Below are 17,948 nucleotides of genomic sequence, written 5' to 3'. Positions count from 1 at the left end.
TATTATTAACTATTTTGTGCAATAAAGCTTAATCATTAGTACAGATAAATTGAGCATCAAAAGAAACTCCCATCATAAAGTTATCAAGAAAATGACCTTTTTTGTAGTACAGTAGGGTCACTTGCATTTTATTGTACAGACATGACAATGGTAAATTCATTTTCCAAATTCTCATTGTTCATAAACAGGATTAATCCACAAGGAGTCTATTGTGAAATGAACATGGTACTAATGTAATTAATCAGAAGCCTGCTTTAGAACATTTGTATTAAGTTAAGATTACTTTATTGGCCATATATAATTTCTTGTATTAGGAATTTGTCTTTTCGCATACCCCAGCTTGCTCTCCATGAGACACACACAGACAGGGAGAGAAGCTTGGGGTCAGAGCACAGGGTCAGCCATTTATATGGCGCTCCTGGAGCAGTTGGGGTTAAGGGCCTTGCTCAGGGGCCCAACGGAGCAGGATTCCTCTGCCGGCCGTGGGATACAAACCGGCAACCTTCCTGCCACAGGCGCAGATCCTAAGCCACAATGAGCATTAAAGTGTCCACATTTGTAAACAATACAAGCCGTATGTCTGCAACCTATTCCTCATTGAGCCCTGGACAAGTATTGTATATATCTTGTTCACTGGTCTCTGTGCTTTAGATGTCACTATAAAGTTATATTGATGATCTACATTCCTGTACTGTATGATTTAAAAAAAAGGTAAAAATTAACAGTGAGCAAACACACGACAGATGATGTTTAATGTAGACAGGTGTAGTGTCTTGCATGCAGAGGTAAAAATGTAAAGTATAAATACAAAATTGGAAACAGTGAGTTAGGAGAAACTAAATAAAAGCACTTGGGTGTTTATGTTTACAGTACATAACATTTATATTTTCTTGGGGAAGCAATTAAAATGGTAAAATGCTAGGTTATATAGTTTTCAGTGTTGTATATGTTTTTTGCTCCTTGGGAGTTTTAATTTAACAGAATTTACGTCAAAGGATGTTCCATTAAATTTGTGTATCAAACTATTAAGGCCTCATTTAGAATATTGTGTACAATTCTGTTCACCACATTGCAAGAAAGATACTGTTCCTGCGACATTATTCCAGATAAGAGCAACCAGAAACATTTCGGGGCTTAAGAGAATGTCGAACATTGTCAGGTTGAAGAAACTGAAGATTTTCAGTCTACAAAAGAATAGAGGGAGTCTGATGCATGCATTCAAAATCCTCGAGGGCACTGACAAAGTTACCAGAGTGGATTTCTTCAGAATGTACAGCAAAACACAAACCAGAAAGCACTATAGAAATTATATTGAAGTATATTTAAAAGTGAGAATGGGACATACTTTGTTTCCCAAAAGGTCGTGGAAGTATAGAACAAGCTTCTCAGCCATGTTGTTGAAGTCGATACCCTGGCTACCTTCAAAGCACGGCTGGATAAGATCCTTGGATCAATTAACTACTAACTACCAAATAGGCTAGATGAGCAGAATTGCGTCCTCTCATATATACTGTAACATGTCCTATGTTCCTATGCTTTCTGGATGTTAAGTGGTAAACAATGAGTTTCAATATCATGTAATTTAATTAACATAATGATTAATGAAATATCACCCTAATGTTTCACTTAAAACAAAAGACATCTAATTTTAAAACAATTTCAAGATGTGACATAAATAAAACTTGTATGTAATTGTGGAGAGAAAACAAAGCAACCTGACATTTTAGTTAAATCACAAAATATTCAGATAATGAAGAATTTTTGATGGCACTCATGATTTCTGCAGCAACGCCTGGAAAACCCGAATCTGTGACTACAGTCGGAAAGCCACTGAAGTGTACTAAAGCGAAGGATGCAATGATATTTCACCACAAAAACAGTGTCTCACAGCACTTATCAGCAGTTTATGGCCCTGATTCACTGAACTGGAAAAGTTACTGGACATCTGGCATGCACTTCCTGCTGTTAGGACCAACTGGTCACTGAAGGAAGTGCAGTCGGTTAAAAAAAGGCACGTCAAGTACAACAAAAACTATGACCAAAATAAACTGTGTGCACTCTACATGTCTTCGAGCCTCTCATCCATACACCCTGCTAGTGAAAACCTTTTACTCTGAACGATTTTTTGGGTAGGACTGCCACTCAAAATGCTTCCAGGTGCTTCAACATTTCAAGTTTTCTCTCTAAAAAGGTAAATTGATTTTTTTTAAATTTAAGTGTGATTTATTTAGTTTTGTAATAGTGATTGTATATTCCTGGCAGAGGTTGGTATATTATTTTAAGGAACATTAAAAATGAATTTAAAAGAATTCCATAGATGATGTTTTTTTTATCGAAATGATCTCTATGGTGCTGTATTCCATAAAAAACCCTCAAGCAGCAAAAAACTCATAAAAGACTAAAAACACCACAAAATATTTGTTATTATCTAAATTAAACTAACAGTAGTATGCAGTCTTGGTGCCCATGGTAATCAGATAAATTCAACGCTACCTAACCATTTGTGTAGTTCTTTAGTGAATTGGTAAGATCATAAAATAAGATTTCAATACAGGGCTTCTTGCATTCTATCAATATTAATAAGCAGACATGAAATTGAAAAAAAATATTGAAAACAATTGGTCCTAGTTGCAGTTACCACTATAACTTTCTGAATTGCTAAGGTTTTGTGTGGACATGGCCGAGAATGACTGGTGCTAGTTTCTGTCAATAGCAAGTCAAATTTTTTTTCTGTTCTTGTGATGTACTGTGTCTGTGGCAAAGACAGCTTGTTTACACATGAGCTTGTGGCAAATCTGAAAAGAAAAAAGTAGCATACTTAATGGTGTGGTCCCAGATCTTTACAGTCCAGTCAGAGCTGCAGGAAATGAAGACTTTAGGGTGGAAATGGTTCCAACGTACTGCGTCCACAGCCATGTTATGGGCATCATAGGTCTCCAAGAACTGGCTGGAATAGGCTTTGGAACACTGAAACAACATGGCAAAAATGTTAATATATTACAATCAGATAAAAAGTCCTCATTCAAGGTTTGTGATGACGTTCTGCATTCATTTGTAACAAATACAGAAACGTATAAACTTTATCTGTTTTACATTTCATTCTCTTCATTTTTAATAACAAGAACTTGTTTTTTATTTGATCATTTGTACATTTGCTCATGATGATACCTATATAAATATATTATACAGTACATACTATATCAGGGAACTCATGTAATTACTGTAAACAAAATTGTCTTACATTCATAGATAGCAGAGGTATCCTCCAAAATATTCATACACTTAATAATTTCTAAAGATAATTTAGCCTAGAAAATGCAAGTTGAAATATTTTTCAACATTTCTGATTTTTAAATTAAATAAAACTGCATGAAACGATACTGAATGTACCTGTAAAATAATACTTAATACATAAACTGTAGATACACAATGTTTTGTCTACCCTTTACCCTTTAAATATATTAAAAATCCATCCATCCATTTTCTAATGTCTTTAACTATTACAGAGTTTAAATTTATGTTTACAAAAAAATACTGTAAATTTAATCCAGTAATATTTTCAGCCCTCTGTCAATTTCACAAAGCCTCTGAAACTTTAAAGTAGTTTTTGGAGGTCACCTTGACTGTCACAAGGTACTAAAGGAAGTTGAAGACAGAAGTCAAACACTCAGTACCACATCCTGGAGAAATTTACAGAATTGTATTAGAATGTAGGGTAAAAGATAATTACTAGTATTTCCTACAGACCGTACTAGACAGTATTCAACTGTCACATCTTGCCTGGTTAGAAGTTCCTGGCTCTGAACTCCCCAGATGTTGAGCGACACTGAACTGACTAAGTCTTGACTCCGTCATACTGACATCACAAAAGTGTTCTTTTGATAACCAGATTGACATATTCTCTGTATCTTTCTTTCTTGATTTTCACCAGCCTTGAAATTCAACAGGTTAAATCATTTCAGCACCAGTGTGCCCAATCAACTCTCATAGTAATGAGTTGATTTAACGTACCAATCAAATTTAAATACAAATACAAATTTAAATACAAATAATATAACAGTGACAGAGAAAGCTGCGTGACTACTTGCTGTTATAAATTGAATGTATTTCATTTTTTTGCAGATTCGATGACATATCACCAATATGACATATCATTTTTTTGCAAAGAATTTTGCTCTACAGAGTACTTATGTAAATACTGCATATTGCAATTTATGTTGCTAGGCAAGAATGTGTAGGACACAGAAATCCTGGATTTGGGCAGGTGCTGTTGGTACCAATGTACAAGATGACACAAGGAGTGATTCTCTACAAAAATAAATGCAAAAATACAAATAAATAAATTTAGTCTCAGTTGATGGAAGCTTTGGCATCATGCTCCCACCAGAAATTACCTGTGACATTACCTTTGCCAGTCTTTTTGTGGGACCAGGGGTCTTATAAGGGTGACCTTAGTTACTGTGCATCTTTGTTCAAGAACTAACTTTGCGTCATTAGGTTGCTTACGTTTTCGGTAATTAACACAGTATCTACAGGCTGCTAGCTTTGGTTACCTAAATCATTAAATTAATAATAAATCATAGTGAATCAGAATTCACTTAATCTACAAGTTTCACAGTATCATTATTATGTAAATTGTAGATATGTACAGTATACTGTACATTTTCATTTTATAGTACAATTAAGAATATGAGTATGCTATTAAATCTTAGAATTAAAAATAGAATTCAATTTCAATTATCTGACCTTTAATGATACTTTAAAGAACTTTATAATACAATTAACTGAAACAGCATTCCTGCATTTTCTTCTAATTTATCATTTCAAGCCATTATAAGCCACCCTGGATAGGGCTGACTGCTTTTCAAATGAATAACAACAATAATAATGCAGTTCATGTATACAGGTGATTATAGACTTGCAATGGGGTGTGAGACAGGGCTTGCAGGATAAAATCCACTAAGAATTACATTGAAAAAATGTTGCATTATGAAAAATAAGATTTTACTGCCTGGGATTTTCATGGCACATTGTATTCTGAGCAATATAGCTACTGTATAGCTACAGGTCTGCAGGGGGAATTTTAAGTGGTAGTGAGGTACAGTATTTCAAGAAGAATTAACTCATTCTGACTCCAGCCTAATCCCAAAGCCAGGGCAAGGGGCTGTCAGGCAAAGGACATCTTTCTTAGTATACTCATTCCCTGCTGGTTTCAAATGTTTAAAAAAATATTTGGTAAGAAGTGTACATCAAGTAATGCTGACTATTTTTTATGGGGTTCCAGCTAAGCTCAGTGGAAGAGAAAAAAAATATTAAGTTTGAGGAAAGCATTACTACATTACTTAAATCAAATTATATTAATCAAATTATGTTAAAAGGTTAACAGCTGTTATAGCAAAGGATTTGTAAAGTAAAATGCATTCAGGGCAGGTGATTGATATGCTTAGAGATACATTGTTGGGGTGGAGGGGAGTAAAGTGTTTTAGGTGGAGTGTCCAGAAAAGTGCTATATAAGTTGGTTCATAGTCAATTATTATTATAATTAATGTTCAATCAAACTGTGAAACAATAAAGCCAAAGAAGAAAAACATTGTAGATACTTAAAAAACGTTTCAGAACTGGATTCCATAATGTATGTACAACACCCATTCAGTGGAGAGATATTTAAATAAAAAATAACAGTGTGAAGAGGATTCAAAATACAGATTATAGTCTTCACAAAGCAATATTTATCTAGACTGATTTATAGGAAATGCCTCAGCAGAACTACCTCAATCAGCTTGTGCTCTTATAGACTACAATGTGCCAGTTGTATGAGAGACATTTCTTGATGCTGTTTATTTACAGTGACAGTCGTGAAGTGAAAAGTCACTTTAATTAACTAGGGAAATGATAAGACCTGATTTTGTTTCTCGCAATGGATAAGTCTTACAGAACATTTCCTTTTAGTAAATGAAAAAATACCTTAAAAACTGTTGCTTGTAAAACAGTTTGTAGTTTGGCAATAAAATGTACTTTTAATTTTACACACATTCACAATAGCAAACAACATGCCATTGTAATGTCAAACACATCAAACACTTTTTGGTGATTTTGTACACTTGAGTGTACAGTACCATAGTTTAATTTTTTATAAAGATAGAGGAGTTTATTTGCGATATAAACATGTACAATAGGATTTTTACTTGTGCTGTTCTCTCAGGACATGCATAGTACAGCAGACAACACCATACAACGACAACACCATCCAATGTAGACAGTACATTACAAAACACTAAATAATAAATAATGACAGGTTGTACAGACAACAAACAGAACAATAAATATGTGTTTTAGAAAGTCAAACTGTGGGGTGCAGAGGTGGTTTTCAGAACAACACTAACCTTATTTATCATATGTTGTTTCATGTTAATAATATGTAAAAATACAGTAGACTGGGAATCTTGCACTAAATGCTTTTAATTTTAAAATGCTTTATCTTTTCACATCCCTCCACTTCCACTCTTAAAAACAGTCAAGGGGGTTCTGAAGGCCTCAGGTTGTCGAGTTCTCAGCCAGGTGAGTAAAGCCAATAAATCAAACTAATTGGATTTACCTCTCTAATCCATTGTAATTGGGATTACGCAATGGGACAATTATTGCATGGCACAGTAAAGGGCATCACAGCAGAAATAACTGTGATCCACAAATCACGAGGGATTGCCTGCACAACAGAAAATAAAAATGTGTTTACTGCACTATAATAGTTTCACAAGGACATTCTAAACCTAGCAATGCAAATGTAGTAATTGCCAGATGAATATGCCAGATGATATGTGTAATCATCCTCCATCTGAGTGCATACTGTATATAGTATATGCACAGAAATATACTGTATGCACTTTATGTACCTGGCCAGAGTGTGAGGTATATTAATGTGAATAAACCATGCATGCATGACTGATCATGCTAGCCAGGGATATTGCTTAGTTCAGGCAAGCAGAAACTCCATACTTATGCTTACTAGGACTAACAATACTGATATGCTTTGCCATGCTGTATATAAAGTACTGAATATGAAGACTGTTCAAATATTCTTATGTAACAGCAGTCTTACCTTGTGTATTTTTCCTTCCTCTGTTCCTACCAAGAAGAGGTAGTCAATTTGTTTGTGGAAGTCAAAGGATGTTCCACATGCTGTAGGAAGAAGTATAGAAACAGTGAATACACAACTGGCAAATTATACATCTACAGTTTATCTGACAGCATGTTAATACTAAATGTAGTTGACAGGCAATTTAGCCAAAAAGAAAATGAGATATACGGTATCTCTTGGTTATCTTTCACAAGTCTCATATAAAGTCTATAATGACTCATGATACAGGTTTTGCATTTGAACCTTTAGGGCGGGTATGCAGTATAGTGTAGGTTGCAGTTTTATAGTAACCCTAATCCTATCTGAACACATTATAGAGTTATTAATAAACTGCTCAAAAACTGCTCTTGAACTTTGCCAAAAACCTCAAATTTGTTTGCTTATAATTTCTTAAAAGTATTATTATTATTTAAATGTGTATATATTAAAATTATTTTTTATATTATTTTATACAAAAAAGCTTTAACTTCAAGTTCTACATCATGACATATTATTCTGTATGCATAAAATTTGGCCATGAACAAACCTGACAGAAAACAAAATCCTATTTCATGTGTACCAAGCTGTATTTAATTTGTCCAAAGACAAGATCCTAAAGTGTTTTTTTTTTATCAAACAAAGACCATGGCTAAATAATGCGACCAATCAAGAGGTCATGAAAAACTATTATTGTAACCCATGGCTTATTAGCCACCAAAATACAACAAGAATCAGTTTTGGAGAACTTTGCAAAAAATCCAACATAGAGAGGGAACTTGTCAGTACAGAATTCCCTTCGACACAAGTTCCACAGGCCTTCACAACCTACAGTATCTGAAAGTGTTGAGTTTTCACTGGGGGTTGGTTCATAGTCATTTGAAAATTGTAATGCGAAAACAAATCCTAAGAATAGGGCTCCTTTAACCTCATTGTTTGGCCCTCTAAAAACAGAATTTGTCATTCAGACAAATATACCATTCAGATTCCTATAACATTATTATTACTTGTTTTATTCTATTACCACAAAACAAGATCAGTGTAAATGGAATGAAGCAGCTTAAGACACAATACATATGAGAGTAGTAAATGTTTTAAATCTTGGCTATGATCAACATGTTCAACAGAGACAGTCAGAGGTGTCATTAAGGAATTGTAGGTCTCAGCAGACAAAAAACAGTCGCTATAAAGAAATGTAAACTATCGGGTGTCTTGAGTGATGTGGTGGTGCAGAGATGGCATGGAAAAACTGAGGAGACGAAAAATGAAGTTGCATTCCTGACAGATGATGTGCTTAATGTAGTTTAAGAAACCGAGGAGGGAGAAAAACTTGTGTTCTGAATAGATGCAAAAGCGAAAGATGGTAATAAGATATAGTAAAATGGCGTGTGGCAGTGTGGCACAGAGACTGTTAGAATATAGGACAATTCCCAGAAGCTCAATTGAAGTGGGATTTAGCCACACTGAGGGGTACTTTGAGATAAAAAAACAACTTGAGCAGGAGGGCGAAGAGAAAGGTTGATGAGATGAACACCGTCGAAAAGGAGTTTGGAGGATGAATTAGTTCTCACACTAAAGCACTTGGGAGCAGTCAGCAACTGGCAACTTGACCCTTTTGAGCACCAGGATGAATAGAGTCACCTTTGCGACACGGACAGCTGGGCAATCTTTGCCACAGTGCTCTTCCAGACACCATTCGTCTCAATCTATAATCTATAATGTTTGTAGCTGACAGATTTTATCATGTGACATAGGTTTTGAAAGCATGAACAATCCAATTGTCACCTCAAAGTTTCTACCAAAATAATGACATACAAAATGTGTCTGCAATGATAGACTAAGATAAAATGCATTTTGATCTCCCATATTCACAGAGATTCTGTTTCACTTGACATTGAAGATAACATAAATAACAACATTCGATGTGAAGATAGCATATGTAGTGACTAAAAAAATCACTTATTACCTTTAGTAAAACCTGCGGATACTTGCATGTGATGCTCATATCGTTTGTGCACAACAAGAAGTTACAATAAGAACTGGATACACAGTGTCCAAAAAAATAAGACAAATTGATTAATGCAAATGTCTGAGGCAGATGTAGAAATAATAAGCTTTTCTGCCCTAATATGATTGTTTTATAGAATAACAAGAGTGAGCAATTAGTGTGTCACGCAATAATTAGCTGGTCTCCTGACTGGAGGTCCGGCTCATACCCATGGTTTGCAGCTGCAGTCCCTCAGGCCCGTCCATCACTGCGCCTTCCCCAGACAGTTTGATGATATCTGTGTAAACCAGTTCATTCTGCAAGCAGACCAGCAAATGTATATCAGAATTAATAGCTGCCCTCCAGAGAAACAAGCAAAATACTGATTTTGAACACAGTTGAGCTAGCCAACTGCTAAATTGCAATAAATCCTCAGTGCCAGGCAATGAAATCCTGTCATTTAAACACACCAAGTGATGTCCTTAGAAATCTAGTCTTTTGATGTTTGTTTGATGTTTATAGTAGGGTTTACGAATTCACTGCACATTTCATCAGTTTTTCAAAGAGCACAAGTATGACAAAAGAGAAAGCTTTTTTTTTGGTACACTACATTTTATGGAAAATGTAGGAATGCTCATATTCAGATGGATTCTGTGTAGACATAGAGTATATACTGCTAATACACTGTAGCTGAGATACAGAAACCATTACAACAAATGACTGATTTCAGTACCTAAAAAACTTAATATCAGTTTTGGGGTGAAAACAGTCATTTTTATTGTGAAAATCATTAATTCATATGTTAGAACTTAAAATGTTGAGTTCAATTTTCTAAAGATAAACCTTAAAAAGTGTCTAAATTATCTGTTGTATTTCAATGCTCAGGATTTCCGAGTTCTTACGTGCCAGTTACCTTCACAAGAGTCCAAGACACAACTCGACCATCGGAGGACACTGAAAAGAAGTTATGATTGTTGTCCATGTCATCTTTCTGCCACTTTACCTGAAACATATATTTTACTTTTTATTAATTAAACAAACATAAAATTAACATAAGCATGAGTAATTATTATTTAAATGAATATGAATAATTATAGTATGCTTTGTGAAGTTGCTGATGTTGATCTATGATTTATGAGACAAAATGACTTCAAAAAACTATACTGACATACGCAGGCCACATTGATCCCTACTGAGAAACCACCTCTGGTGCATTTGCTTGGCAACAAAATTTAACAAAACACTGACTAGTATCAGTGTTTATAGGAACTAATATTTTAATGACTCAATTAAAATGTGTAGAAAACTGTAAATGGAGGCATACTGTTTGGCTGCCTTGCTGCTTTTGAGTAAGTCAGAAGAGGAAATGTTAATTAACAGCTACAGTACCTGTAGTTTGCAGACAAATTAAGTTATATTGTGACATGTTAGATCTGACTTGACCAGTCATTCATTGTTTTGCAGTAAAAACAGAAAATAGGCAGTAGTTGAGCAGATAAGTAATGTTATGCAGTGTCCCACGAGTTAAAGTGGAAAAGTGGAATACTGTATATAGCACAAACTGAACAAGCAGGGAGGGAGAAAAATAAATTACACAGTTGTAATTATATATGCAGCAACTATAAGCTATATAATGAGGACAAAAGGTTTAATAAGATATAAGTCTGTTGTCACACATAAAATCTCTTTTAAGAGCTGCTAAAATTTGGGCTTTTTTACTCTCTACAAATTCCCCTTTTGGTCTCACACTTACATCTCACCTGGGGGCAGTCAGTCTGTTGACAGAATTTTCCACTCACACAAACAGTTAGAGACATATACAGATAAGCAGTACGCTCCTAGTAAAAGATCTGCACTGGCTCCTACACAGTAGGACCCATGGGCAAAAGGACAGCAGGGTAGGTGAAGCAGCAATGGAAAGTGACTGAGCGCCTGTCACAGCAAACACTGCCACAAGGGTTGCCTGCTGATTGACAAATTATCGGCAAGGTTTACTGGAGATGTTTACTATTCATACAGTATTTCTATTTCTTAAAAGATTAATTTAGTTTTATAATAAGAAATTTCAATACACGTTTTCCCAATGAAATAGATCATATTTCCAATAAGCCTGTCATATTAGCCTTGTTTTATTAAAATAAATTAAACTGTATAAGTAAGGTTTCAAAATTTGTGGATTTAACATTCACGAACAAGGGTAGCTATTAATTTTGATATACATTTATTCAGGAGAGGTCACAGTAATAGTCCACACAGTCTTGACTTTATTTACTCGCAGTTCAGTATACAGTACATTGTCTCTTTTGCGAAGTGATAAAATCTCTATTTGTTTGTGAAAATGAAGCCCAACAGAAAGATACCTACTGGTGTTAAAGAGAAATAAGAAAGTGAGTACTCTGGATGTGAAAACTGAAATCCTTGATCCATAAGGGGATGGATTGTTGAGAGAGAAGTAACATGCAGGTACCATATGAGAAGGTCAACAGTACGCTACATGAAGAAGGAGAAAGCAGTTCATGAAGCTGCAGACACTACAAAATCAAGTGTGAGATAACATTGTAGTGAAAATGTAAGAAGTGTGCCTGTGAGCAAAGGCTGGATCAATCATTTGAAGAAGTGCTATTATCTCTATAACATCAAATTGACAGTGGAGGCGGCATCATCTGATCACATGGCGGCAGAAGCATTTCCTGAGAAGCTGAAGAAACTCATCTATGAGAAGGCATATAGGGCAGAACAACACAGATGACACGGGCTTGTTCTGGAAACAAAAATGCCCACGCAGACATACTGTACACCTCAAAGGCAGAGAGGCAAGCGCCAGGACAGAGAGTTAAATATAAAACATAATAATAAAAATAATATTTAAAAAAATAACATAATAAAAAATAATATAAAATGTGAATTAATGTAAAGATGGTATAAAGATGTCCAATCACTGCACTGACAAAGTATAGAACAGGCAAACATAATCTGTTGCCCATTTACGCATTACTTCCATTTTATTGAAGAGAGAAAGACGGGATTTTTTTTACTTTGTTTGCTAACTTTGTTACATTGAGTGTGAACTATTTTTTAATCTGAAAAACTATGACTGCTCGCTTTGATAGGGAGTGATGTCCCTAATTCTGCACTGCTTTTTGATAGTGTTTAAAAACTAAAAATTGAAATTAGTTTTTGTGAACAAAGTTTAGTTTCACGGAAGAGAAAAATACACAAATGCAATACTGCGGTAGAAAATAGCAAAAAAAGAAATATCACTGAGAACTGAGATATTCAGAACTATTGAAAACCTGATTTATGTCACTGGATATGACTTGTCTGCTCTGCTAGCATTCCCTGTCAGTTTGCAAAACATATAATGTGAAATGACACTCTGAAACTCAGCACTCAGACTTCCACAAGTATCCCGCTGGTAATGATAATGGTAAGATGGTGATGACAGTTGTGTACCCATCATGTGTACCCAGCAGTTACAAATATTTACATTTTTCCTATATATATATATCCTAGCTAAGGGCTAATGTTGTATTATTCTTTTGAGTAATGCACACCCTGTTATAAAAAATAAACTTCTTTTTTACTTCTGGCCAATGATTCAAGTTGAGTTGCACTTTGATATAATGTAATATTTTTGTGAAACTGAAAACGCAGAAGACAGAATGACAGACCTGCCAGACAGGGTCAGTGTGTTTCCCAGTCTTTGCTGTGCTTCTATATGTTGGCTGCTCGCCCTCTTCCTTCAGGTTGTACACAGCTACACAACCGTCGTAGAAGCCTACTGCTACCAGGTAGGGGCATCCTTGATGGATGTCCAGGCACATCACGCCACTGTGAGTGGGGAAAATGTATTCAGGAAAAGTTGAGTTCTTGAGGGTGTAGAACAGTAGCATCCCACGTCCCTGCTTGGTGAAGTCATCTGTGAAGAGAACACATTCAAATACACAAACTTTATCAGAAACATATACAAAGTGAAGGAAACTAATTGATTATAATATGCGACCAAAACATGCCTAACATAGCAGAACTTGTTCCAAATTGGTTTAAAGGCTTTAAAGGATTGTACAGAAAATTTTATTGGACGCTGAAAAACAAATGACAAATCCATGACACAGATTACGTTTTAAGAATAAAACAATTTGAAGTTTCACATCAGGCTACAGCAGGATGAAGTTTTACTGAAAAAAAAAACTTCAGAGATAAAATTAAACTGTTTACAGATTATTATCATGAAAAAGGTGCTTTGGAAAGAGTTCTCCAGGAAATGCTTTAATGTAATTTATGGATGGCCCTCAATCAGATTGAGATATTGTACAGCAATGGCGGCAAGCTACATGCAGCGTGGACAGAAGATGTTATGGCAATGCACTGACATCTGTTAAACTAGCTATTGGCTCTGAAGAGGAAGTTTTCCCAAAGGAATGAGACTCCCAGCAGGAGGATGGACTCAGCAGCAGAGAATCTGCTAAAGCCCAATATGAAACTGTCAGCTCAGATAAAAGCGCTCATTAGAACTCTCTCCAGAGAAGTCTGGCTGACATTTTAATAAATACCAATCAAGCCAACTCAAATTCCTTCGGACGCCCCATTGCAACTCCCACAGAGGGACACCGCCACAAATAATCCAGTGAGAGATCAACTGAAGATTTTATAACTTTCTGCCACTGCTGCAGGGGAGAAATCATATTTTACTTTAATATCTGTATCTTTTCTAAGGGAAAATTGATCAGAAATGAGAATTTTGAGCTTTCACATACATTGAAAAAGGCTTAAAAGAAGACTTGAGAATACCAAACTAGAGAAGGAGAATGTAGTTTTAAATTCTCAGTAAAATATTTCTGTTTACAGGGAACTCACACAGACATACAGTATCAAGAGTGAACAACACAAGATTCTTCCATATCGTCTGATTTGCAATGGCAAAACAAGAAAACCATAATGACAAAATATACTGGACAGATATACCTAACGTCATTTATCACATTTCTAAAGCAACTAAATAAAATTAAGGACTCTACACAATTCTACCATGTAACCCTTTAGAAAATAGGTTTCTTCCAGATTACTCAGATTTAATTTTCAGTTCTGCAGTAGCGCTTATCACGTATACTGTACAGTGCCTTACAAAAATACTCAGATCCTTGCACACTTTGAAGTTGCAATTAATATTTGTTTTGCTGTATACACAACCTACTCCAGACATTCAAAGCAAAGAACAAAGAAGTAACATATAATTTTAAAGAAAAATGGATGTGATTTCCTCTGTGGTCATAAAAGACAGAATTGGAACATTTTGGTCAAACTTTGTTATGTTTAGTGCAAACAAAAATCTGTCAATCATGGTGGAGGGAGCATTCAGCTATGGGCCTGGAACTGCACTGTGACTTCTGTCAGCCCTACAACATCAAGCCAGTGCGCAGTGCTGCTAGAAACTTACCCACAAAGACTTGAGGCCACAACTGCGGCCAAAGGTGCTTCTGCCAAATTCACAGATCTGAATACTGATGCAATCAACATACAGTACTCCATTTTTTGTCTTTAGTTTTTGATTATATTTACTATGACTTATCGTACTCTTAGTAGACACAAGTGTGAGCATTCAGGTTTAAAATAAAATATTAAAGTTAAAAAAACATGTATCATTTGGCAATTTCATTAAAAGGGACAGTATAAGAAGCGCTTGAATACTTTTGCAAGTTACTGTATTTTTAAGTTAGATCTTTTAATCTGAATGTAATTTTAATGTGTTTGAGTACAATCATTAACCTTTCCTAACAATACTGTTATTATTCCAATAATGGAATAATTTTATACATGGAACTAGATCAGGAATAATATTTTATGTCTTTTGACTATACATACTGTATCTCTTTTGTTAGGAATTATGTGACACAATCAGTGTGCTTCCAGGATAACATATTCAATAACAACTTAAAACTCATCTGTCTGAACTAATATAACACACATGGCAAACTCACAATGTGTTTCAGCCACAATATCATGTATTCTGTAGTTCAATTAGTGAAGAGAATGGAAATTATAAATTAACAATTTAAAAAAGAAAAGTAATTACAGGCATATTTCTGTTTAATTTTTAAATATATTTAGATATATTTTATTTTTATATTTAATTCAGTAATAACCCTGGTCTTAAACCTAAAAAGATGTTTACGTTCCTTGAGATTCAGTGCTACTCTTAATCAGTAGACATTTAAAATTAAATATATACTTACAGGATCCATGTCCCACTGCAAAAAAGTCTTTGTAAGTCTGATTCCTACAAAAGAGCAAAAAGAACATGCAGTCACCTCCACAATTATCGTCACCTTCAATAAAGATTAACAAAAAACTCTGTATACAAGTCTGTATACAATAAAAACACATATAATGAGCTATATTTTAAATTTCAGACATGGGGAATATCTCCTACTACTAATTTGTCAAATTATAAATTCAGAAAAAAATAAGTGCCACAATTTCCAGCACCCCTATTTCCAGTCGTGATACACACTCTGCTTGGAAGGAGAACTGCAATCAGCCTTTTTCTATAAGGTTTTATGAGACTGGAGTACTGTACATGTTATAAAACCATTCTGATTCTTTCCAGATCCTTGTTTGTGCATATGGACTGCTCTCTATTCAAACCAAAGGTTTTCAATGGGGTTCAAATCCAGAGACTGAGATGGCCATTATAAAATCTTAATTTTGTGGTCAATTAACCATTTATTTGTGGATTTTGATGCTTGCGTAGGGTTGCTGTCTTGCTGGAAGATCAACTTGTGGCTACTTTTAAGCCAGGTTTTTGGCTAAAATGTCCTGCAGTAGTACTTGGTGGAACCATGAGGCAGCAACAAGGGCTCATAGAGCAGTGAAAGTAAAACAGCCCCATAACATCAAGACCCACCACCATATTTTACAGTAGGTATGATTTTTTCTGAACACACATCTTTCTTTTGATGCCAAATAGCTCTCATCTGACCATAGCACCAGGCTCCAATCCAAGTACCAATGTCAATCGGCAAACAGGTGTTTTACATTTGTTGGTTGCTCTCAGTAAAGTAATAGCCTATTGGTACAGCAGAGGTGGTGACTAATTGCAGATTAGAAAACCAAGTTCTATAATTCTTCACCTATGGCCCTTGGATTTTACTTTGCCTTTTGAACTCTCTTATGGGGGAAATTTGCACCTACATCCTGTACCAGGCAAGTTTAGCACTATTCCAGTGGTTCTAAGCTTCTTAATTATTGCCCTAATACTGTAATTTTACTTTACCTTTTGTACTTTACTTTAATTTTATGTTTACTGTACTTTCTTATAATTTCACATATTTCTGAGCATAAAATATAGCTTATTACCTGTGCTTCCTCATCTTTATCAATGGTGCCAATAATTTTTTAGGTGAAAATCATATATTGGAACATTATACTAATATATGTTATAATAGCGTTGTTATTTCTTAAATATTATCTGGCCTTAACCCTGACTATTTAATAAAAGATACAGGAAAAAATAATTTCCTCCAACACAAATTGGATTCAAGCCTAAGTACAAAGAACAACTGGTCTTAGTCCAACAAAGGAAGCACATTGAGTCAAGTATAGCTAAGGGCTGGCAAACAGTATAGGTGTGGCTTTTAAAAACTAACATTAAATACATTACAAAGAACTTGATTCCTTTATGAAAATATAGCAATGAAAGCAAAAGCATAAGTTTACTTTTTCTATTTGCCAACAATTTTTTTAATGTATTCAGGCTTAAACTGCAACTTCAAAAGTTGTTATTTAACTCAACCACAGGAGGCATTCCAACAGCACACAGGATGAGTCACAGAGGTCAGACACTGTTGATTCGAGCTGAGGTTATGTTATCTGATGCTTATGACCGGTAGTCTATCCTTTGGAATCATATCTAATATGAAGAAGTACCAGACATATGCCAGGACATTTTTGTTCATACTGATTCTGCATCCATGAATTCTATTGGGAGTTCTGATACTAAGGAAATTTATCTGTTCCTCATAAAAAGAAAAAATCTGTCTAGCCAATATTTGTGAAGTGCAGTGATGTGCAGCATGCAGAGAGTTAGATCTTGACATCAGAAGCTTGGTAGATTTTTATTACACCCAATCTGATGCAAATGTCACACTGGGACACATGCGTAATCAGGTTTGAAACTGTTTGAAAGTTATGTGGAAAAGTGATGTCTACCATGGCCTTAATATTAGTTATTACTATTATTACAATATTACATTAGCTATTTACAAAATGTATAACCATTGAGTATCTTGTTACCTTAACCACCTTTGATTGTTCTGTATCCAATGTTTAAGTGCTCTGTGATTAAAATATTTTAAATGCACAATTCTGACAATATACAGTAAAATTGTTGAATTTATATGCTAAATGATGATAAACATTTGAACATCCATCTTTACTTTCCCCTTCCATTTCCAAGTTATGATCCATACCTGCATTTAATTTCATAACTTTCCATAAGTACTTATTTACTTAAACTCACTCTGCCCTTCAAAAAGACCTGAAGGCATGCCCCAGATGTTGTGGACATTTGCCTACTCAGCCAGCATCCTTGATAATAGTCATAGAATCTTCAAAGTATTAGTTGATAGCTCATTTAAAGTGAAACTCAAATATACCTGAATATTTTTTATTATTTCTAAGTCAGAAGATAAACATTTAAATATAAATTGTAGAATTTATGTAATCTCCCAATATGAATGTCTGCAAATAGCTTTTCTCATTATAATCCTGAAAGCAAAGTGATATTTTACATAAAAGAGTGGATACATGCTTTCCAATCAAACTACACTAATTAAAAAACAAGATCAGCAT

At 34.8% G+C, this 17,948-nt stretch overlaps 1 protein-coding gene across 1 annotated transcript in view; it reads right to left on the bottom strand.

The window, feature by feature from the left end:
• LOC148837336 (dynein intermediate chain 2, ciliary-like) overlaps nt 1-17,948 on the bottom strand; it is a 49,716-nt gene that overhangs the window by 19,207 nt on the left and 12,561 nt on the right. The window contains exons 12-17 of the mRNA XM_088910472.1: nt 15,332-15,375; nt 12,770-13,017; nt 10,012-10,101; nt 9,328-9,415; nt 7,097-7,176; nt 2,819-2,967 (exon numbers count right to left, since the gene is read on the bottom strand). Coding sequence (XP_088766598.1) covers nt 2,819-2,967; nt 7,097-7,176; nt 9,328-9,415; nt 10,012-10,101; nt 12,770-13,017; nt 15,332-15,375 — 699 coding nt within the window. The remainder of the gene's footprint in view (nt 1-2,818; nt 2,968-7,096; nt 7,177-9,327; nt 9,416-10,011; nt 10,102-12,769; nt 13,018-15,331; nt 15,376-17,948) is intronic.

The sequence above is a fragment of the Atractosteus spatula genome, chromosome 3, assembly GCF_055471065.1.
Source record: "Atractosteus spatula isolate fAtrSpa1 chromosome 3, fAtrSpa1.hap1, whole genome shotgun sequence".
NCBI classification, from domain to species: Eukaryota; Metazoa; Chordata; class Actinopteri; order Semionotiformes; family Lepisosteidae; genus Atractosteus; species Atractosteus spatula.
Note: the sequence above shows the minus strand (reverse complement) of the source record. Positions and strands in the feature narration are given on the sequence as shown.